The sequence below is a fragment of the Lepidochelys kempii genome, chromosome 9 (assembly GCF_965140285.1).
Source record: "Lepidochelys kempii isolate rLepKem1 chromosome 9, rLepKem1.hap1, whole genome shotgun sequence".
In the NCBI taxonomy this organism is placed as follows: Eukaryota; Metazoa; Chordata; order Testudines; family Cheloniidae; genus Lepidochelys; species Lepidochelys kempii.
In genome coordinates, this window is record NC_136388.1 from 75,433,298 (window position 1) to 75,456,496 (window position 23,199).

General features: G+C 40.6%; 1 protein-coding gene across 2 annotated transcripts in view; it reads right to left on the reverse strand.

The window, feature by feature from the left end:
• Positions 1-23,199, reverse strand: part of LOC140917648 (sodium/hydrogen exchanger 2-like) — a 75,330-nt gene that overhangs the window by 3,571 nt on the left and 48,560 nt on the right. Inside the window, exons 11-13 of one of the 2 annotated variants that reach the window (XR_013636273.1) lie at positions 20,981-21,047; positions 10,341-10,475; positions 6,604-9,471 (exon numbers count right to left, since the gene is read on the reverse strand). Coding sequence is in view for 1 of the 2 variants with exons in the window: in XM_078854240.1 (XP_078710366.1) it covers positions 9,470-9,471; positions 10,341-10,475; positions 20,981-21,047 (204 nt within the window). In the remaining variant the exon portion in view is untranslated. Of the gene's footprint in view, positions 1-6,437; positions 9,472-10,340; positions 10,476-20,980; positions 21,048-23,199 lie in introns of those variants that run through there. The other variant, XM_078854240.1, reaches the window with a different exon arrangement.

Genomic DNA, 23,199 nt, shown 5'->3' on the forward strand with positions numbered 1-23,199 from the left:
GAGAATAATAATTTCAGGATGGCAATTTCCATATTCCTGTGACATGCCAAGAGTGCTGGCACAGGGACAGAAATTCATGTTTTTGAGAAAATGCAAGATATCATATCTTTTGAGTATATCAAAACTAGTTCACAGTCTTCTGCCTGATGCTCACTAGTAGAATAGACTCACTTCTTCATACAGAAGACAGCAATTTCTTTATACTTAAAGTAATTTGTGTTGCCAGATTAATTTGTGAATCTGTTTGTTTTGTCATTAAAATTAAGTGCTAAAGGAGAACCTGAACTCACAGTAAGAATCTGGGGATTTCTTAGTAAGTCTTTTTGACTAGATTTAGCCATCCAATGAGGTAAATGGGCAGGTGAGGCCATCCATTCTGTCTTGTTTTATGAACATGATAACTTTTAAATGATGATGATAGGCTGTGTCATCTGCATGGTTATTCCTTAAATATTTCATGCAGCAGCTCTTAAATCACATATTGGATATCTGGTTCCTGGATATAAAATGTCAAGAGTGGTGTCTCATTATAATTATGTATTTATGTCCACAGGTGCACTAGGCCCATTATAGAAATCAGAAGCAAGATAGGACCTTGCTCAAAAGAGCCCACGTTCTAGTAAAGACATGGCAGACTACAAACATAGTAGGAAACTTGGGCAGGGTTACAGGAATAAGATAATACGACCATTAGAATAGCCATGTACTTCATATCCCCATCATTAATTCTCCCCCAGGCTAGTCTGTGGAAGCAATGCTGCAGAAATAAGTTTTTAGGAATGGTATGATAGAGACAAACACATATTGGAAGAATGTTTCATAGCTGGACGGGGGTGGCTGGAACGGGCATGGAGATGTGCAAGAAGGCCACGGGAGCGGTGCTGAGGCTGGCATTGTTGGTGGAGCAGAAGGGGTAGGTTAGTAATGTGGCCTGAGCTATAGCCTGGAGCTGATTGATGGTTGTGAACATTCATTTTATATCTGGTCAAGTCTCTAAAATGGTTGAACATCTTTTGCTAGTTGTATGATGATGTGAGAGTCCCTAACATATGAGGCAGCAAGATGTGATCAGCAAGTGCAGAGAAGCAGCATTGGATGTCCCCAAATGCATGATAATACTTTGCAACTAGATAAGGCCTTAAGTCATCCCTTCTACCACACAGCTCGGGAGGTCGGGGGTGAGGGGAAGATGAGCCTAAGTTACATACAGAAAGGCTGGAAAAGTTGCTTCAGGAGAAGTGAGACATGTTTCAGACCATTGCACTCGGTAGCCATCCCCTGCTCTTTCCCACCCTCCCAACACGCCAGTCAAAGGAGAGGAAGAGTCAGGGACCCATCACACTACATGACATGATCCCTCCTAAACTCACAGAATTTACATTGCAGTTTGCTGAAGAAGTTAAAATCAGCTATATGCTGAAGTCACATGAACCACTGCCACTAGGGGAATCAGTAGTAGCATGGCAGAGAGTTAGATGTTTTGACAGTGCTGGAGAGGAGGATTTTGGAACTGCACAAGAGATATTCCCATATAGTCTGGTTTTTACACCCATTTTGCTCACTGATTCTCTGTTTGCACATTTGGTGGCCCTGTTGTGCCCTCTTATCACCCCCAACTCATAGTCCCTGGCCCACCATGCAAGGGAGAGGATGGATAACAGAGGGTTTTCAAAAGTCATATTTGTTCAGTGTAATTTCTCTCCCTCAGTGCATTCATCCATGGATAGCAATACTTGTGGGCCATTTATAGGACATTCACTGAAGACTGCTAGTCTCATATAGTCTTAGGATCAGTCAGACAAGTCACCAACAGGATTGGGACCCATACACCAGGCATTCTCAATCCCAGCAACATGCATAATATCAGAGCTTTTTGGAGCCAACTCAAAATAATCTAAATAGCTTCCCCACAGACTTTGAACTAAGGTGTTTGATCTGCCTTGAGATGCATTTTGGATATTCCCATTCATTTCAACAAGAACTATGTGCATGTATCTGAACACAGGGCTGAATTCAGTTTACGAGAAAAAGCTCTCTTCAACCTAGTTTTAGAACTCTGATCAAACCAAGCAAAATCCCTACAGCTAAGTTCTCAATTGAGAGCTCAGTAAGGCTTTGCACAGCCAAAGCATGAGTCAGCTTCGAAGAAGAAAGAATGTAGATGAGCAGAGTGGAGCTGAACTGAGCTGATATCTTCCTTTCTTTTCAGGCCCAACATGAACCTGTCCCAACTACCAGCAAACCATCTCCCCTCTCGTCACCTGCTCCTTATAAAGGGTTGGGAAGGATCATTTAATTCATAACAGCTGGCCAGTCCTGCGACTCTTGCAATTCTGCACCTAAGCAACACAGAATTGTTCCTGCCAATTCCTAGTCATCCATCACACACATGCAGACTTTTACATAGTTGTGAACCTCAGCAATATATACTCATCTTAGAATCACCTGATTAGTTTGAAGGCAACAATTATTACAACTAGATTACCTCTTTAGATTGAATAGAAAATGGTTAATTAAATACAAAATGGCAAGTACCCATCAATTAATCCTCAATAAATGTAATTTAAATCAGTTTCCATTTAACTAACATGTAATACTGGTTAAACCTGTTTTAAATGACATGGAAAATCAGTTCCCTTCTGTACTGGTGACCTATATCTTAAAGTTGAACATAACTGGAGTTGGAAACCTTGGGGATGTTTTCAAATGCTCAGTTAAGATGTGGGTTTGCATTGCAGATGTGAGATCCTTTTTACAGATTGCATGGTATCTTATTAAATAATTATCTAAGATCCTTAAGTTAAAGCACAATATGGGCACTTGTTCCTTTTTTTAAAAAGGTCCTAATGAATTTATTCCATAGTGCTGTGTATGCTTTCTAATCAGTTGCATGTGGCTTTGAATTTTTTATATTAATTCTAATACGTAGTTGCAATCTAGTTCCTTCTTCCATTTGGAAAGTTTCCTTTTTGAAACTCAATCCCTTTGGCAGAAAAACTGTGTGTATTTGAGGTAAAGTATTGTAAGCACCCAGTGCTTGCTCTAGCTAGACTGTTATGCATATAGCAAAATATTTTCCAAATTCTTAACATGCAGAATAGGAATTATGTTTAGAATGTCAGAATGTCTCTCTGTTTAATTAGCTTCCCTTTCTCCTCAGCATGCCCCATACATGCATTCTTCAGCATTAGGATCTGGAAAAAATCCTGAACCTCAAAGACAACAAAACTGTGTGCTAGGCCTCAGACCCTCATTTATACCTAGCATTCATCTTAATAGAAAAGATAGTCTTATATTTTCAAAATATGCCCCATGATTCATGCTTAGGACTTCAATTAAATTGTTTTAATTTATCCATGGGATAATTAAAAATACTGTTTCAAAACAGGGGCACATCCAGCATTCATATACATATAGGGTAGGATTTTCAAATGTGCCAAAGGGAGTTAAGAGAACAAATCTCATTGACTGTCAGTGGGACTTGGGATTAACTTGTGTTCCTAACTCACTTAGGCATATCTGAAAACCCCATCTATCTATCTATATACATTTACACATAATTAGCTATGATAATGTTGGTGTTTGAATTCATTTTCCTCCCTTATATTAAAGGAATTGTCTCCTTATTGGTAAGTGCTCTGTGGAGCTGCTAGAACAAGTTAAAGTTGTAATTTGGGCTGTCAAGTGATTTAAAAAATGAATTGTGATTAATCACACTGTTAAACAATAATAGAATACCATTTATTTAAATATTTTGGGTGTTTTCTACATTTTCAAATATATTGATTTCAATTACAACACAGAATACAAAGTGTACAGTGCTCACTTTATATTTATTTTTGTTTACAAGTATTTGCACTGTAGTAAACAAAAGAAATAGTATTTTTCAATTCACCTCATACAAGCACTGTAGTGCAATTTCTTTATTATGAAAGTTGAACTTACAAATGTAGAATTATGTACAAAAAAACTACATTCAAAAATAAAACAATGTAAAACTTAGAGCCTACAAGTCCACTCAGTCCTATTTGTTGTTTAGCCAATCGCTCAGATAAACAAGTTTGTTTACATTTGCAGGAGATAATGCTGCCCGCTTCTTGTTCACAGTGTCACCTGAAAATGAGAATAGGTGTTCTCACGACACTGGTGGAGCCAGCATTGCAAGATATTTACGTGCCAGATGTGCTAAAGATTCATATGTCCCTTCATGCTTCAAACACGATTCCAGAGGACATGCGTCCATGCGGATGACGGGTTCTGCTCAATAACAATCCAAAGCAGTAAAGACCAAAGCATGTTCATTTTCAGTCAGATGCCACCAGCAGAAAGTTGATTTTCTTTTCTGGTGGTTTGGGTTCTGTAGTTTCCGCATCGGAGTATTGCTCTTTTAAGACTTCTGAAAGCATTCTCCAACACCTCATCCCTCCCAGATTTTGGAAGGCACTTCAGATTCTTAAATCTTGGGTTGAGTGCTGTAGCTATCTTTAGAAATATCACATTGGTACCTTCTTTGCATTTTGTCATATCTGCAGTGAAAGTGTTCTTAAAATGAACAACAAGTGCTCGGTCATCATCCAAGATTGCTATAACATGAAATATATGGAGGAATGCAGGTAAAACAGAGCCATAGACTTATAATTCTCCCCCAAGGAGTTCAATCACAAATTTATTTAGCACATTATTTTTTTAATGAGCAGCATTAGCATGGAAGCATGTCCTCTGGAATGGTGGCCGAAGCACGAAGGGACGTAAGAATGTTTAACATATCTGGCATTTAAATACCTTGCAATGCCGGCTACAAAAGTCCCATGCAAACTCCTGTTCTCACTTTCTGGTGACACTGTAAATAAGAAGAGGGCAGCATTATCTCCTATAAATGTAAACAAACTTGTTTGTCTTAGCGATTGGCTGAACAAGAAATAGGACTGAGTGGACTTGTAGGCTCTAAAGTTTTACATTGGTTTGTTTTTGAATGCAGTTATGTAACAAAAAAAAATCTACATTTGTAAGTTGAACTTTCACGATAAAGGGATTGCACTACAGTACTTGTATGAGGTGAACTGAAAAATATTTTTTTTTATCATTTTTACAGTGAAAATATTTGTAATCAAATATCATAATATAAAGTTAGCAGTGTACACTTTATATTCTGGTTTCTAATTGAAATCAATATATTTGAAAATGTAGAAAAACATCAAAAATATTTCATAAATTTCAATTGATAGTCTATTGTTTAACAATGTGATTAAAACTGTGATTAATAGCGATTAATTTTTTTAATCTCAATTAATTTTTTAGTTAATTGTGCGAGTTAACTGCGATTAATCGACAGCCCTAGTTGTAATATTATACATCCTTGTAATAATAATGCTGTCTCCAGAGAACAAGAGGCCAATAAAAAAAAGCCACCTTTCAGAGACATCTTTATGAATTATTAAATTTGTGCCCAATTCCTAGAGGAATTAGTGTGAAAAAGATGTATAGCCATACTTTTAACAGCGACCACTGCCATTGTGTGCCTCAGTGTTTTGGGTGTCATGTAAGGTGTCTTGTGCACCCAAGAAGGGAGGCACCCAATATCAGTATGAATATTTTGACCTTAAAGTTTAGAAGACTGCTCTACACTTTCTGTGTAAGCCAAAGAGAAATAACTCTATGAACTGCTTAGGGAATCAAACTGTTAAAATTTATTTCCACAAAACCATGCAATATTAAATGATACAGTGAATCAATGTTTTAAACACTTTTTAAAGGACTAAAACTCTGCAAAGAATTAATTAGCCATGCACTGAAGCCCAAGCATTTAACAGTTTTCCACTCAATTGTAGGATTTCAAGACCACCAACACTGGATACGGGCAAAGATTACCAAGTGTATTCTAGGCTGGGATTTATATTGGTCATAAGGCTAGGGCCACTGAGCAACTGGAAAATACTTCATGAAAGCTTTGGCTGAGCTATTATACTTTGCTTAAAGAAGCTTAAAAAATATTCCATACTTTCTGGAAGGTTAAATTTGGGGCAGAGTGAATCACTGGGAAAATATGCACTGTATAAAATACTGTCTTTTCTGCAGATCACGCAAAACGTTAACACAACAGAGATCTATTTTACAACCCCAGTCCTGCAAAAGTTTCTAGCCCTCGTGGCAATGGAGAAAGCTTCAAAATGTGACCCCAGTGCACTCTAAAGGCTCAAAAGTAGAAGGCAAATAAAAAGAACATCAAATCTATTATTTTTACATAATCTAATGATTTAAAGCCACTCTCATGATTTTTGGTGCACCTGACTCATAATTTTTCAACACTTGCGGTTGGCAAATACTGGAGAAATAATACTGTTTGTTTGCTCCTTTAAAGAGACAATACCAGCAGCTGGCCACATTAACTGGAGTTAACAATTACTTCAGTTCAAAACACAGCATTGGGTTGGTTTAGATTAAAATAAAACAAGTTTATTAACAGAAGGACATAGGATAAGTGATGCCGAGTAAAGGAAATAAAGGCAGAGATCATCAAAAGCAAATAAAATTGAAAACACACATCTAAAATTCTAAAACTTAATCTTGCAAGGTTCAGTCTTAGTTTAAGATGGTTTTTCTCACCAATTATTCTTTGTCCAGCATGGCTGACTGTCTCTCAGTCAGTACCTTCCACAGAACTGCAAGGTACTGGTTTCCCTTGTCTTCTTAGATGAAAGATAAATATGGAGTCTCTCTCTGGACCTTTTATTCCCAAAGAATTGTCTTTGTTCTCAAAGTTAGGAAGGCTCCTGGGGGACTCCATCGTCTGTGTCTCTCTGAGGTGCAGAAGCCATATTAATTCTCTGTCTCTCGAGTTCAGGCACAAGACAGCCCCACTGGTTTTTTAATAGCTTTGTTTAAAGCTAATATGTAAATTAAGGTTAATCCACATCCCTCTGTCTATCACCTTTACCTAGGATAGGCTGTCTTCTGAAATAGGTTCTAGTAACATTATACAGAGATAATTCATTACTTCTCATATAAGGTTAACACATGCATTTATATTAATGACCAGCGTGCTGTTAGTTTTCAAATGATACCTTACAAGGCATATTTTCTACACACATCATTACAGTAGTGTGTAGGTGTGAATACAGGAGCGCTTAGATTGACACCTTCTGAAACATCTGGCAAGGGCTACTGTTGGAAGACAAGCTATTGGGCTATACAGACCATTGGTCTGAATCAGTATGGCCATTCTGATGTTCTTCACCAACCCAAAACAAATATTTTATTTAGATATTCCTGATGACAAATGAAAATTTGGGAGCAAAATTGATTGTCCTCCATGGAAAATTTCAATTTTGCAAAAATTTAATTTTCTGTCAGAAAATCATTCCCACAGAAAATTCCTGACTAGTTCTATTAACCATATATTGCAGCTTTGGAAAGAAATTCAAAACTGGTGAAAAATCGCCCATTTGATAGGCTTCTTGTCCAATAATACTACCACAGATAAGTTATTTGACAAGACATGGAAATCATAATTTAAAAGAAAAAAATCATTCTTTATTTTTTTATCCAGTACCCAAAAATGTGCTAGGTACCTCACAAGACATAAAGATGATACGGTCATCACTACAGATACCAATAAATCAGCCAAGAGGTTTCAAAAGTTTCCATTCTTCGGTTCCAACATTTTTTAGCTCAAATACCAAATTCTCTGCATTTCTGCTCTCCAGATAAAAAACCTCAAAATGCCCACCTTGGTAAACCTTTATATAATTATACATACCATGTAAAATGTAAACAGTAATATAAACCATGTAAAAATTAAACTATAGGTAAAAAAAAGGCAGAACTCACTATTTATTAAAATTCATTCACTAATTAATCAAAACAGAGATATCAGTTGTAAATGAACATGCCTCCTTCAAAATGTTAGCTTTCTGATTCTTCTCATCTCACATGCACATGTACATGATTACTAGTGTCAATAAACAAAGCAGTGTAGTTGTAGCTATGTCAGTCCCAGGATATTAGAGAGACAAGGTGGGTGAGGTCATATCTTTATTGGACCAACTTCTGTTGGTGAGAGAGACAAGCTTTCAAGCCACACAGAGATCTTCTTCAGGGCATGACAGCAGAATGCAAGGTGGAACAGTTTGTTTAGCACATATTATAAGTAGTGAGCACATGTTATAAGGGACTATTCAAGGTAGAGTGGCCCATTATTACTGCATACAACAATCTGTAATCCACTAACCTACTCTTTTTCTCCTATGACTGCATATTCTAGCTATATATACACACAATATATATATAAAATAAAATATAAAGCAGATCCTGATTAAATTAAAGCTAAAGTGTCAGCTTCTCATTTGCATTAAGGCCATTTTATATGGATTGGTCAGTGTAAAAAAAGAGCCTTAAAAAGGAAGTAAATTAAGTTTATTTAGTCTGCTTTCAAGCCTTTTTCACTGCCAGATCACTGTGAAAGGGCCTTAGTGTAATGAGAAACAGGCCCCAAATCTTTGAAAAATAATTATAATCAGTAAGGTGTGATTAACTAAAAAATGAATTATGCATCTGGTTTAGTGGTACAGTGTTTCCCAGTGGAATAATACTGTACGTGGAGGATAAAGACTGTGAAAGTCCAATTGTGCCACGTAGAAGAGGACTGAGGTCTTTGGTACATTCTTTATAATTTTTTTTCATAAAGGATCTATTTATTTACTTGTGTTTTGTTAAACTCCCCATACCTTCTATTGTGCAGATTAATAGGCAGAGAAGGAAAAGGATTGATGTTAGTGATGGGCGAACCTAACATATTTGGAGATCTGGTTTGATTTGGCAAAGCAAAACTCCAAGGTTTGGATGCATAGCTGGAGTTTCTAAGAATTGTCCAAAATATCGAGGTTTCCCACTTCATCTATCTTCACACTCTGCCCCTTCAGTTCTCCGCTTAACCTCTGCCTGTGCTATGAGGATATCCCCCTTCCTTCCCTGACAGCAGCACTTTTTAGCAGAGCCTCTGAGGACTACTCTCTTCCAAAAATCTTTTGAGAAGAGCCTCCTCACTCAGGCTTTCTTTGTCCCTAGGCCCGAGTACCAGCAGCAGGAGCGGAAATCTTCTGAGGGAGGCTTTGCTGCCTTTCCTCCAGCAGAAACAGTGCTAGCCTAGACCTTGTCTCTATGTAAGTGATTGTGCTCTGGTATTCTCCTGTTACTGATGCAGGATTTGGAGCTTCCCAGGTGCTATGAATCATTGCTGGGAACCCCCAGACTGTTACCATGCAGTTACCATGACCAAAAAGGAAGAGGAGGGAGACTTTTCTCAGGGGAATAGTCCAGGTTTTCTTCATGGCATGGACAAACACTCAGATTAGTTCTTATTTCACCTGGAGCAGGTTTTTGGGCCTGTTCTCAGCAGACGTGCAGTGGCTGTGTGGGCAAGAGAACCTCAGTCCAGCAAACTTCTTTCTCTATCTCTCCTTTGTATATATTTCTCTGCAACAAATTTTATATTAAAAAGACTCAGAAGTAAATATAACCAGATTTTTCTGCAGGAAATATTACATTTGATGCCGTAAAGTCCCCTTCCTCCCTGCCCCAAATACATTAGAAAAACAATAAGAATAACTTTGTTCAATTTCAACCCTGTTGTGTTAGATTCCCCTTAATAGTCCGGTGTTTGTGAGACTTGCTAGTCCAGTAAGGCATGGCACCTGACCTTCAGGACACAGCTAGTTTTCAAATGTTCCAGGACTGATTTCCTTATTCCTGAAACATTAAGTACCGATGAGTGGGAAGTGCAATCCCACATCTCATCACTAATAGTGATTGCACTGCCTCCCTTGCCGGCTTGTTCAACTGCCTAATGAAACTCTCCCTGTAGTTATAAAGTTTTTCTTAACATTTAATCTAAATCTTCCCTGCTGCTCATTCTGTCCCCATGGACTCCAGAGAATAACTGATCCCTCTTCTTTTTTTAAATATCAGTTTTTGTACTTGCGGTTACAGCATTTTTCCTCTGCCTTTTTCAGACTAAACATGCTAATTTCTGTTAAGCTTCCCTCTGACTTTTATCTTTCATTGCTGCTGCTCTCCTCTGAATTCTCTGCAGTTTCTTAATGTCCCTTAAAAAATGTGGCATCCAGCAATGAAATCAATGTTCTAACAGAGATCCAGCTGACACAGATCAGTTGCTTCCTCTATATGTAATATACCTATTATTACAGCCCACTATACACATAGTCTTATTTACAACAGCATCACATTGCTGACTCCTTTCTAAACTAAGGTGAACAGATTTTCTTCTACACAGCCAGGAACAGAGTCAGACCCATAGGTAGGCGGCCAGAAACATGTACTCTTACATTTCTGCATGTGACCCTTTTTTCCTGCTTCTTCTTCATTAACCAATTCAGTGCTGCCAGGCTGTGGAGGTGAGCTGAAGGTCATAGACTTTGATCGGTTGCATTTCATACCTGGTACTTTTTCTGGATTCCCTACTGTGAGAGGAGGAAAAAACAGACTCTGCTGAGAATTTTTTCCATTTGTCAGTCAATGGTAATGAAGAAATATTTAAAGCTAGTTTAAATTATTACCTGTATGCTGGGCTGAACTATCCAGTTACAATGATTATCTTTTAGTTACAGAAACAATTAGCAGGCAAGCAGCACTGTTTTGATAGACGGAAAAATACAACCTTAAAGCTGCTTTGAATTTTGAAATATGTTATTTAACCAGGAATCAAATACTGTAATTCTTTTGTCAGTCCCCACTGGTAACCACTGAATACTTAGTCAGAGTGTTGTAAGACCCGTCATTCATGACAATGAGCAATTTTTAATAACATTTTAAAGAAACGGATGTTCTGTACAAATCTTATGGCAGAAGAACACTTTATTTTCGGTACCTCCAAAACAAGCCATGTTAATGTGGGCATTTAGATGTACAACTAATGGACTGGATGGATTACATTCTCTTCCAGTTCTGTCAGCAATTGCATGACATCATTTCTCAATATAACCACCGTGGCTGCATGCGGCCACCAGGTGCTTTTCTTGCGTCCACAGTCTCCTGGACTGTGATGGGGGAGAGGGGTCAAAGTATTGGCCCCTCCCCCTCCCTGATGCTCCTGGATGCACCACCTTGGTATTGGTTGCTGGGCCACCAGCCGGGGTTGGGCGCTGCCCTCTTCTGGAGACACCGGGGGCACAGCACCGGAGAAGCAGGCAGCCAGTGAGTTCCACAACATCCCAGGGGCGGTGGGACTCAGGCTTTGGGCTTCAGCCCTGAGGTGATGGGTCAGCAGGCTCCAGCCGCACGACGTCAGGCTCTGTCCCCGGGCCCCATCTCCTGACTGCGCGGCTTCGGGCTCTGGCCGCGAGGCTTCAGGCTTCAGTTCCCCACTGCCTCCCCTTAATCCCCATCCAGGGCTTAATTTGTCCCTAGGCTTGCCAGGGCTGAGTAAGTCTGCTGCAAAAAGTGATACTTATATGTTTGTTAATATCACTTTTCATAGCAGACTTACTAGCTAGCAATAAATAAATTACAATGATTTGAACGTGCATATGTATTTCTTTTTTCCCAAAGCTAATTAAGTATTTTAGGAAAAAGTGTGAGAGTGGCCACCAGCAAGAGTCGGTGGCTGCACTCTGAGGCCACCAAAAAATTTGTCCTGAGAACCTGACCTAGATCTATTGTGCATATACTTGACTCATTTCAGAGTAACAGCCGTGTTAGTCTGTATTCGCAAAAAGAAAAGGAGTACTTGTGGCACCTTAGAGACTAACCAATTTATTAGAGCATAAGCTTTCATGAGCTACAGCTCACTTCATCAGATGCATATCGTGGAAACTGCAGCAGACTTTATATATACACAGAGAATATGAACCAATACCTCCTCCCACCCCACTGTCCTGCTGGTGATAGCTTATCTAAAGTGATCATCAGGTGGGCCATTTCCAGCACAAATCCAGGTTTTCTCACCCTCCACCCCCCCACACAAATTCACTCTCCTGCTGGTGATAGCCCATCCAAAGTGACAACTCTTTACACAATGTGCATGACCATCAAGTTGGGCTATTTCCTGCACAAATCCAGGTTTTCTCACATCCCCCCCACCCCCATACACACACAAACTCACTCTCCTGCTGGTAAAACCCCTTCAAAACTGACCACTCTCCAAGTTTAAATCCAAGTTAAACCAGAACATCTGGGGGGGGGGGGTAGGAAAAAACAAGAGGAAATAGGCTACCTTGCATAATGACTTAGCCACTACCAGTCTCTATTTAAGCCTAAATTAAAAGTATCCAATTTGCAAATGAATTCCAATTCAGCAGTTTCTCGCTGGAGTCTGGATTTGAAGTTTTTTTGTTTTAAGATAGCGACCTTCATGTCTGTGATTGCGTGACCAGAGAGATTGAAGTGTTCTCTGACTGGTTTATGAATGTTATAATTCTTGACATCTGATTTGTGTCCATTTATTCTTTTACGTAGAGACTGTCCAGTTTGACCAATGTACATGGCAGAGGGGCATTGCTGGCACATGATGGCATATATCACATTGGTGGATGTGCAGGTGAACGAGCCTCTGATAGTGTGGCTGATGTTATTAGACCCTGTGATGGTGTCCCCTGAATAGATATGTGGGCACAATTGGCAACGGGCTTTGTTGCAGGGATAAGTTCCTGGGTTAGTGGTTCTGTTGTGTGGTATGTGGTTGTTGGTGAGTATTTGCTTCAGGTTGCGGGGCTGTCTGTAGGCAAGGACTGGCCTGTCTCCCAAGATTTGTGAGAGTGTTGGGTCATCCTTTAGGATAGGTTGTAGATCCTTAATAATGCGTTGGAGGGGTTTTAGTTGGGGGCTGAAGGTGACGGCTAGTGGCGTTCTGTTATTTTCTTTGTTAGGCCTGTCCTGTAGTAGGTAACTTCTGGGAACTCTTCTGGCTCTATCAATCTGTTTCTTTACTTCTGCAGGTGGGTATTGTAGTTGTAAGAAAGCTTGACAGAGATCTTGTAGGTGTTTGTCTCTGTCTGAGGGGTTGGAGCAAATGCGGTTGTATCGCAGAGCTTGGCTGTAGACGATGGATCGTGTGGTGTGGTCAGGGTGAAAGCTGGAGACATGCAGGTAGGAATAGCGGTCAGTAGGTTTCCGGTATAGGGTGGTGTTTATGTGACCATTGTTTATTAGCACTGTAGTGTCCAGGAAGTGGATCTCTTGTGTGGACTGGACCAGGCTGAGGTTGGTGGTGGGATGGAAATTGTTGAAATCATGGTGGAATTCCTCAAGGGCTTCTTTTCCATGGGTCCAGATGATGAAGATGTCATCAATATAGCGCAAGTAGAGTAGGGGCTTTAGGGGACGAGAGCTGAGGAAGCGTTGTTCTAAATCAGCCATAAAAATGTTGGCATACTGTGGGGCCATGCGGGTACCCATAGCAGTGCCGCTGATCTGAAGGTATACATTGTCCCCAAATGTGAAGTAGTTATGGGTAAGGACAAAGTCACAAAGTTCAGCCACCAGGTTAGCCATGACATTATCGGGGATAGTGTTCTTGACGGCTTGTAGTCCATCTTTGTGTGGAATGTTGGTGTAGAGGGCTTCTACATCCATAGTGGCCAGGATGGTGTTATCAGGAAGATCACCGATGGATTGAAGTTTCCTCAGGAAGTCAGTGGTGTCTCGAAGGTAGCTGGGAGTGCTGGTAGTGTAGGGCCTGAGGAGGGAGTCTACATAGCCAGACAATCCTGCTGTCAGGGTGCCAATGCCTGAGATGATGGGGCGCCCAGGATTTCCAGGTTTATGGATCTTGAGTAGTAGATAGAATATCCCAGGTCGGGGTTCCAGGGGTGTGTCTGTGCGGATTTGATCTTGTGCTTTTTCAGGAAGTTTCTTGAGCAAATGCTGTAGTTGCTTTTGGTAACTCTCAGTGGGATCAGAGGGTAATGGCTTGTAGAAACTCGTGTTGGAGAGCTGCCGAGCAGCCTCTTGTTCATATTCCGACCTATTCATGATGACAACAGCACCTCCTTTGTCAGCCTTTTTGATTATGATGTCAGAGTTGTTTCTGAGGCTGTGGATGGCATTGCGTTCCGCATGGCTGAGGTTATGGGGCAAGTGATGCTGCTTTTCCACAATTTCAGCCTGTGCACATCGGCGGAAGCACTCTATGTAGAAGTCCAGTCTGCTGTTTCGACCTTCAGGAGGAGTCCACCTAGAATCCCTCTTTCTGTAGTGTTGGTAGGGAGACCTCTGTGGATTAGTATGCTGTTCAGAGGTATTTTGGAAATATTCCTTGACTCAATGACAGAGATGGGAACAGAACCTAGGAATTCTAGCTCCTACCTCTCTGCTCTGATCACTAGGCCACATCCACATTTTTTCTGGGGAACAACAATGCTGCTTGAATAACTAAAATAAACTACAAGTTAAAATGCCTACAGGATATAATGTGTGCACATTTTGATGACTACATTATGGACTCACAAATGTCACACAACTGACTGCATTCCTTTCAGCCCCTCTTGCAACATCCCAGAACACAGTGCTAGTAGGTCTGGTTACGATGTGGATGACTACCATATCATCAGCTTGTTTTAGTAAACTAAGTTGCTTCAAAATTTTAAATGAAATGGGAGAGGGAAATAGTAGGATAAGGAAAGAAGCAAAGGGTATAAGGAAATATCCTTATTTTGCTTATATTTTTACAGTAGATATTTTGTACAAGAAATACTCTGTATACTAAAACTAGATCCATCCCCTCCCTACAGCACACACTCATTGCGCTGGAAGAAGCGGTCAATAAACACAGAATTTTCCACAGAATTATACAGAAACATTTGTGCTAAATACTTGTGTACCAAGCACTGTGAAAACTCACAGTGTTCAATATCTCACACACAGTATCTGTAGTAGACCTAGGAACTGAACATTACATTGTGGTTCAAAGCATGAAAGGATACTGCTTCTCTGTATCCTTAAGGATTTCTTTTATACTTCCTCCAGATACAATAAACCTGAGCTTCTTTATGTAGCAATGTAGATTTCTTTGATTCTTCATTAACATTAAAACATTTTAAAAGTGAGAAAAAGAAGGTTTCAGCTCCCTGAGGGCGACAGGTGTGATTGTGAAAACGCACGAAGCCAGCTGCCTCTGGTCTTTCTATGTTTGCATTCTAAACTGCAAGCCCATCAAGACACGGACTGTCTTGGTATTGGTAACTTGTAAAGAACACGTTGGCACTTTGCAAAAATAAACAACAATACAGGAAAGCACTTAAGTAGCCGCTTAACTTTAAGCATATATTTAAGTTCCATTGATTTCAATAGAACTTAAGCATGTGCTTAAAATCAAACACAAGCTTAAGTGCTTTGCTGAATAGTGATGGTTTCCTGATTCAAGACCATAACTAATAAGGATTTTTTTTTTTAATTCTTGTGAAGGGAGAAAGCTGCAGTAATGACACAGTCAGCTGTGCCATCGCCAGGAAGTCTTACCTCGAGTTTTTGTGTTACTAAAAGTGTTCCCAATGGAGCTGTAATTTAGTTACCATATTGGGGGTTTTTTCAGGGTAATGGATCGATTAACTTGGCTGACAGTGATAAGGCTACCTTTGAGACTGGGCATTTCCTGTATTCATTATAAATGCATTATTAACATTGTACAGGTGGCAGATTAGGTCATAGAGGTGACACAGTAAGTCACAGGACTGTTTTTAAAATATTCCATAGAACCCAATTTCATAGCATTCCTGGTGGAGAGGACCACACACAAGAATCTACATGCAGACAAGTCCAAGTTCATAAGAATGACAAGTTTCTTACCTGAATATTTTCTTTCTTTCTGTTAGCAACGTCTCTCTGAGTTCATTACTAATGGATTAATGCCCCCACCTATGGAATCTGGAGGTGATCTAATGTTGCTGGAGGGTCCAGAACTAAGCTCTGGCCACTAGAAGAGTTTTTCCACGGCTGTAGGAACACTGCAGCAACCAATTATTAGCACTAAGACAAATCAATATAAGGTATGACACTAACCTTAAGACAACATAAGTCTCCCTTTAGAGAAAAATGTCAGTGTCTGTACTGGTCTTTATAGGCTACCAGGGTGGGTTGAATTTGGAGAAAAGCTGCTAACAAAAAAAATTATCAGATAAGAAATTTCTCATTCTGTTGCATAGCTTCTCACCTCATTCATCACTAATGGGAAGTAGAGAGCACTGAGTCATATGGGGTTGCGGGGGAGTGGGGGCGGGAAGGGAAGGATAAGCAGAGATAAATTATTATAGCAAAATAATAGGCAGGAATATAAGTTTTCCACCATATAAAACATGAGTTTTATAAACTAAGGAATTATGTGGGAACCAATCTAGTAGCACCTTCTTACCAAAGGATGCCCCTACAGAGGGACAAAAACTTTGCAAATCTTCCTTAGATGAGGCTCATACATTTTCCCCACAATGACTCTACCGACTTCTGTGAATAATTTCCCAGGTGCCTAACATGCCAACTTGTGTAGGACTTTTACATTGTGCCTGCAGCAACTTTGAGGCTGTAAGTCTCTGGCATTTTGGATTAAATGAAATGAACAGAGTATAATTGGCATATGTACTCCATAGACTTGAGATATATCTTCAGAGCTCTAGAAAGTCCCACTTATGGCACAACCTTCCAAGGGTTAGAACCATATTATGGGAGAACTATTTCTCAGGAATTGTGGAAAGAGGAACTTACCTTGAACAGAAAGGTTTCTGAAGCTTTAAGAATAATTTTTTCCTCATGACGAAGACAGAGTGCTTCTTGTAATGACATGGGAACTAATTCCAAAACTTGCCTTTTGGAGGTAATGGTGATGAGAAAGGCCAGCCACAGGCTTGTCTAATCTGTCACTCTGATTAAACCTGGCACCTGATACTCATATAGAGAATCCAATGTTTCTGTCTACAAAATGTCACTCGGGCTAGTACTCACATTTCTAAGGTGCATGGATGTAGGACTCCAGCCAAGCCTCCTGGAGAAACTCTAATGTGAATGAGATCACCAGAACTTTGGGATTATTATTATATTTGTATTACAATAGCATGTACAGGTCAAGGCCCCATTGGGCTGGGTACTGCATAAACAAAATGCAATCCGTGCCCCAAAGAGTTTTCTGTTTCCCCTCATACCAGAAATGTAAATTTGACCAGATCAACGAATGAAATATTCTGATTGAGTTTTGTTTGGGTACCAAACTATATCAGAGGTTAATGGAGAATCCATGCTGAACTACACTTCTCTTCCGATGTCCAGGTTGTTAACTGTAGGTGTTCACAGTCTGAGTGAAGGAGTCCCTGCTTCAGGAAGTCTGGTGTTTTCTGCAGGTACAATGTGAGGACCGTGGCTGTCCAAAATGCCTTCTAGGCCAGTGGAGGACAAGAAGGAGGACTTAAACTCTCCACTTTCCACTTTTCTGCATCCTTTATGAGAACTGTCCTGAAAGGTAGGAGATTCTTCTCTACCCAGGACATTATTTCTATTGCCATGGAGAAGCTTTGACCTCTGGTTACTTCCTGGTTTCAGAAGGGATATAAACATTCATGCCTGAATTATAAGACAACCTCTACTGGGAGGTAGGAGGAGACTTCCTCTGCAAGTACCTTAATTGCCTACTTCATGGTTCTTGCAAATTCTACTGACGTACTGGTTACTGTCATCAAAAAGATATTGAACTTGAAGGACCACTGCTCCAATCCCATATGGCCATGTTTGTGGGGTTTCCTTTTATTTCCTTTAAGACATACCCTGGTAGAGGTTTCAAAATCAATCAAAAGGATGCATACCATGAGATTTGAACACTTGTCTTCCAAGTATACTTGTTTTCATAGTGAATATACAAAGATCTAGAGTGGACATTGAGCTCACTTTCAGCATGTTGTTTGTACTTACCTGCCCATAAAGTGGAATTCAGAGGTAACCTGAGAATGGCACCTAAATTTGGACTGCATCAAGTGTATACTTCTGTGTCCTCAGAAGGAATTTCTGCAGGTGCACTTTGAGAAACCTCCTTGAGATGCACCAGTAATCCTAGCCATTGGAGATAACTGGATACTGATGACCCCTCAGGAAATTACTTATGCAATGATGGATCTCTGCAAATCTTTACCATTATGGTCAAATAACGGCCAGAACTATGTCTGTTTTGATCACTGCGTGAGCAATTCTCTGCATTGATATCAAAAGCTTTTCTTGATTTTGACGAACTGGTGGCTATAAATCCTTTCCAGCAACTGTCCAGTTATGAATAGGTCTGTATCTCTGGGCAGGGTACTTATCTGTGTGTAGCGTGTGACCTGTGCCTTGCTGTGAGAGCTACCAGGTACTGGTAGGGCAGAGGTCAGATCAGAAGGAAGCGTCTTGTACAGGAATTGTGAACTCTCTTACACAAATACTCCATTTGTTTTTGAAATGCTGAGGATTGTTAGTTTGGAGGAAATTTTATCTAGGTTTCCTTGGAAGCTTCTGCTCCAGATTTTTCCTCTCTACCAGGTGATAGTACCTTCTTGAATACCCAGGGTATTGGCAGCTACCAATGGATTGCTATGCTAGCTTTGATAATGAGGCTGAGGCTTCTCTGCAATCTCAGTTACTAAACTCTCTAATGTTTCCTCCTATAGCTCCTCACCTGTAAGTTTGAAGGCACAAGATACCTGTTTAGAATGATCAATAACTATTCATGCGTGTAACATGGCTTCCTTGTAGCCACCAGCTTAGAATCCATTGCTCATCACAAATCACGTCATGGGTTTGTCCAAAGCCAGAGGCAGGGCTGCACAGAAAGGACAGGCTTGTCAGATATGGGAGGGGCCGTGAGCATGACACAGAGCCTTGGGAGAGCTTCTGTACTGGAGAAAAGCCCCAGCAAACCCAGCTTCTGTGCTGGAGAACACAAAGGAGAAGGGGTGTCCCCCTGATTTCACCCCTCTTGTTCAATAACAACAATAATCGCTGCCTTGCAAAGGACACATTTGCTTGTTTTCAGTTTTGGGACCCAGAGTCTCTGGGGTTTGTGGGACTTACTCCTGAGTATCATGAAAATCCCTTGACTCCAAGTGGGAGCAAAGGGGGCTGCTCCTTTCCCCAGGGAGCTGAGGACCAGCTTCAGTTTTGGGGAGAGGGGAGGAGAAGGATTTTGGATCCTTCAGGATTTTCCCCCCTTTCCAGCCCAGGTCTGTTGCGGAACTTACCACCTACACTGGCTGGATAGCTTCCTCCCCATCTTTAGACTCCCTCTGAAAGCTCAGAAGCTCCTCACTGGGCTTTTCAGTGTTGCAGTGGGAGCTCCTCAGAGCAGGGTAAGGGCCCGACATGCTGGTCTAGCTCTGAGCCCCATGCCCTGGCAGTGTGAGGGTCAACTGGCTGGGAACTGGCAGGGAATAATTCACCTTCTGAAGAGCCCATATATGTTGCCTTGTGTAGGGAACACCACTTAGACTTAAGCCAGCTGTTTGCAGGACAACTCTGCCATGCCTGAGTTGGGGCAGAGAACTCAAACAGGGAGGTGCTGCGTCAGTAGATCCAGGTGGCTGAAGTCACTGTGCTGCTCTTTATCTGATCCGGGAGGGGTGGAAGAGGAGGAGGAGGAAGTCATAACTGCACAAAAACAATTACAAATAGAGGTTTTAAAACAAAATGGTTGGGAGAAACTGAACCAGCAATTGGTTTCGCCACCAGAGGCAGAAAACCTGGTGGCCTGGGCTTGAGGGCAGAGCTTAGTCTTGGAGCCTACAACGATAGCCCTGGACTGTCTCCGACTTCCATAGATGAGGGTATTGACCCATCAGTAATGAATGAGGGGGAAAGCTGTGCAACAGAATATAGCAAGGTGATATCCTACCAGCCTCTGGTTATGAAAAGGACATTGCGCATACAATGCTGAGGAAGATAAAAAGGGAAGAAAATTGAATAAAATGATAATAATGGGTGACTTCAGCGTCCCTCATATCACTGCTTAAATGTCACAAAAGGACACATCTTCTGTCTTGCTTAGCATGTTCATTCATTGACATTTAAGTGCCTAGGTACTAATCTGAGAATCCCTGCACAAGGACTGGGCATCTCATTTTGGTGCCCACATTCGAAACTTGGGTTCCCAGTAACTTTCCAAATCCAAGTCTTCATGTTATTCTCCTACAGATTCGCAGAACTTTTGTTCACCTACAGTTCTTCACTCGGGGCAGGGCACGTTCTCACTCCTCGCCTGTAGACTTTTGCCCCATAATGGAGGGGACAACACAAAGAGTAGTGGGAACTACCTGAACAGTTAGCTGTGAGTGAATACGTGTGTCCCACCCTATTATATCTGCCCTAGCTGTGGACATCAGAAATAGTGTTGCCCCATCTCTATCCTCAACCCCTCTCCTGTAACTCAGAGACAGTGGAAAGCTAGATATCTGGTGTCTGTGTATTTTAGCTGATAGTGCACACATTAAGGCTGCATATTTTATTTTCCACTCTCTATACGCTAGGACTATTTTACTCTACATATTTACTATATATTTTTACTATATTTACAGCCCCCATTTCGGCTTGTGCATGCTACAGACTGTGACCAAAAAAGTGGCCATGTTCCCAATTTACCTGTGAAAAACCCAGACTGGCACATACAAATTGGGTAGGTGATTGACTGACAGCCTCATCTGTGTGTGTAAAATAGCTGCCCACCCACTTTACTAAGTGCAATCAGTTCCTCAGGGAAAAGATTTCAGAGTAACAGCCGTGTTAGTCTGTATACGCAAAAAGAAAAGGAGTACTTGTGGCACCTTAGAGACTAACCAATTTATTTGAGCATAAGCTTTCGTGAGCTACAGCTCACTTCATCGGAGTGTGCAAAAATGAAAATTTTGCCCCCCGTGCTCCAGTGAATCCCAACAACCCAACTAATGAATCACTGATGTAACACTATTTCTTCTTCTTGAATATACCAAAGGGGAAAACATCAGCATGGTCACTCATATGTTTTCCCACTTACCACTTAAGGAACGGCGCAGTTTAGGCTTTGTGTCAGATCCATGATGTGCAGAATAGGAGTCATCCTTCTGTGATTATAAAAGGAAGTAGGTTAGGACTTTTATGGAGATAGCCTGTAAGTCTATAAATGATACTCATATTTCAGACACAAGCCATTCACGATTCCCATGCACTCTGTTTCCATTTGTTTTAATTTTGCCAAGAGAATACAAGAAAAACAAAAAGAAATGCTTCTAAAAATAGATTAAATACCCAGCATAGATTTCTGGGAGGAAATGTTTACCGACACTTATTTGTTTCATGTTGATGAAAGAGGTCTGAACTCTCAGGGAGCAATTTAGCAGATACGATCTGAAAGCAGCAGATCTGGAGTGATGAGGACCCAGCCAAGTGACTGAGCAGAAACTTGGCAAGGCCACATACATTTATTCCCTGGCTTTATGCCAAGTAGCCAGTGGAAAGCTTGCTAGGTAGCGAGCTCATGCTAATGAGCACTCTCTCCTTTTGCTTCCGCACTAATCTGCACTTCTCAGGAATTTCTATTAGCACAATGCAGCTAGAATTCTTTGATATTGTTTTAACAGGAAATAAGTCCTTTATGCAGCCATGATTTGGCTTGTATGTTCAGAAACCCATGCTGCCAAATCACTTCTGGCCACCTCCCAGCCCAGTTTTCAGTTTTGTTTTCTTTCTTTTTTCCATTTAACCAGGGACCTGATGCCCTCAATCCATTGTTTGCAGTTTTGTTGACTATTTTAGTAACAATGGCTTCCAGGGTTGAACAGCAGTGGCCTAGCTCCCTGGAAAGCCATCCCCAAGGATATCCAAGGACTCTCAGAGCGTGCTCCATTCAGTCCCTCTGACACAATTACTAAAGGCAATATGTAATTTATGGCCATGCCTTACAAGCAGCTCCAAATGAGCCATTTAAAGGGGAGAGGGGACTATATGTGTGTTGGCAAAAGAACAGAGGGAAGAGCTAGTACAAATTTCAAGGGCTACAGGTGCAAGTGTTTTCTGGGTGCTGAATAATAATTAGGTATTGTACTAAGGCTCTGAAACCACAACACCTATGAGATTTTGGGTTGGATCATATCCCACATGTGCAGTACAAAGAAACCCAAAACATGAACAGTAATATAGAGCGTGCATTGTGATACATATCTACAGCAAACAGTAATAGGAGACCTTATCCCTGAATGGTCAGCGCTCTTCAATGATTCTTTCCCCTGAGAGAGGGTGAAACTAAGACCTGAAATTGAACTTTTTTGAGAAGAAGGATGGTCTTTGGGTTAAGCCTCTGAACTAGCCCTCAGGAAATCTGGGTTAAATTTTTAGCTCTGCCACAGATGTCCTATGTAACCTCAGATAAATCCATTAATCTCTCTGTGCCTCCATTCCTCACCTGTGAAAATGGGGTGATTAAATTTCCTTTCTTCATCTGACTGGCCTGTTTAGACTGTAAGCTCTCCAGGGCAGGGACTCTTATGTATATGTATAAGTAGAGTGACCAGCACAATGGGGCCCGGCTCATTAATTGTTACTGTAGAACTACTCGAATTAAAAAGCAGAGCTGGTAGAAACTTTTTGCATGAAAAGCGTTTTGCAGTGGAAAAAATGTCCTTTACAAAAAACATGTTGACATTACTGACATTTTACATGAAAATTTTCATGATACTTTAACCAAAATGTTTCCAGAAATTTTTAATGAAATCTGTACAGACATTTTTGTTTATGAAAATCCACATTTTGTTATTGAAAATTGGGCTTTTGGTCAATGAAAATTTTTGAAAATGATTTCAAATACTGTTGTCATAAAAATATTACCAAAAAAATCAGAAAAAAACCAGAAAATGGATCAATTTCAAACCCTGTGAAACAGACACATCTTTGAAAATTTTCATTAAATCATTCACCTGTTTTTTATCTAGCTCTAATGAGTAATAACTTTTAAATGCATCTGCCTTTTATTTTTTCCTGAAAAAAGGTGCCAAGTGGTTGAAGACTCAGGCCCCTAAGTTGTTAAAAGAGTTGAGATATGATTCAAAGTTAATTTTCTCTTATTGGATTTCTCTGCTACATCAGGCAGCACTTTTCTACTAGACTGTAAATGGAAGACGACATGCAAATTCCACCAGCACTGGATGCGTTAGCGTGATCCCTTGTACCTTGCTCCTACTTCCCTCTTAATTCTTCTGATCAGTCAGAGGGTATATACAA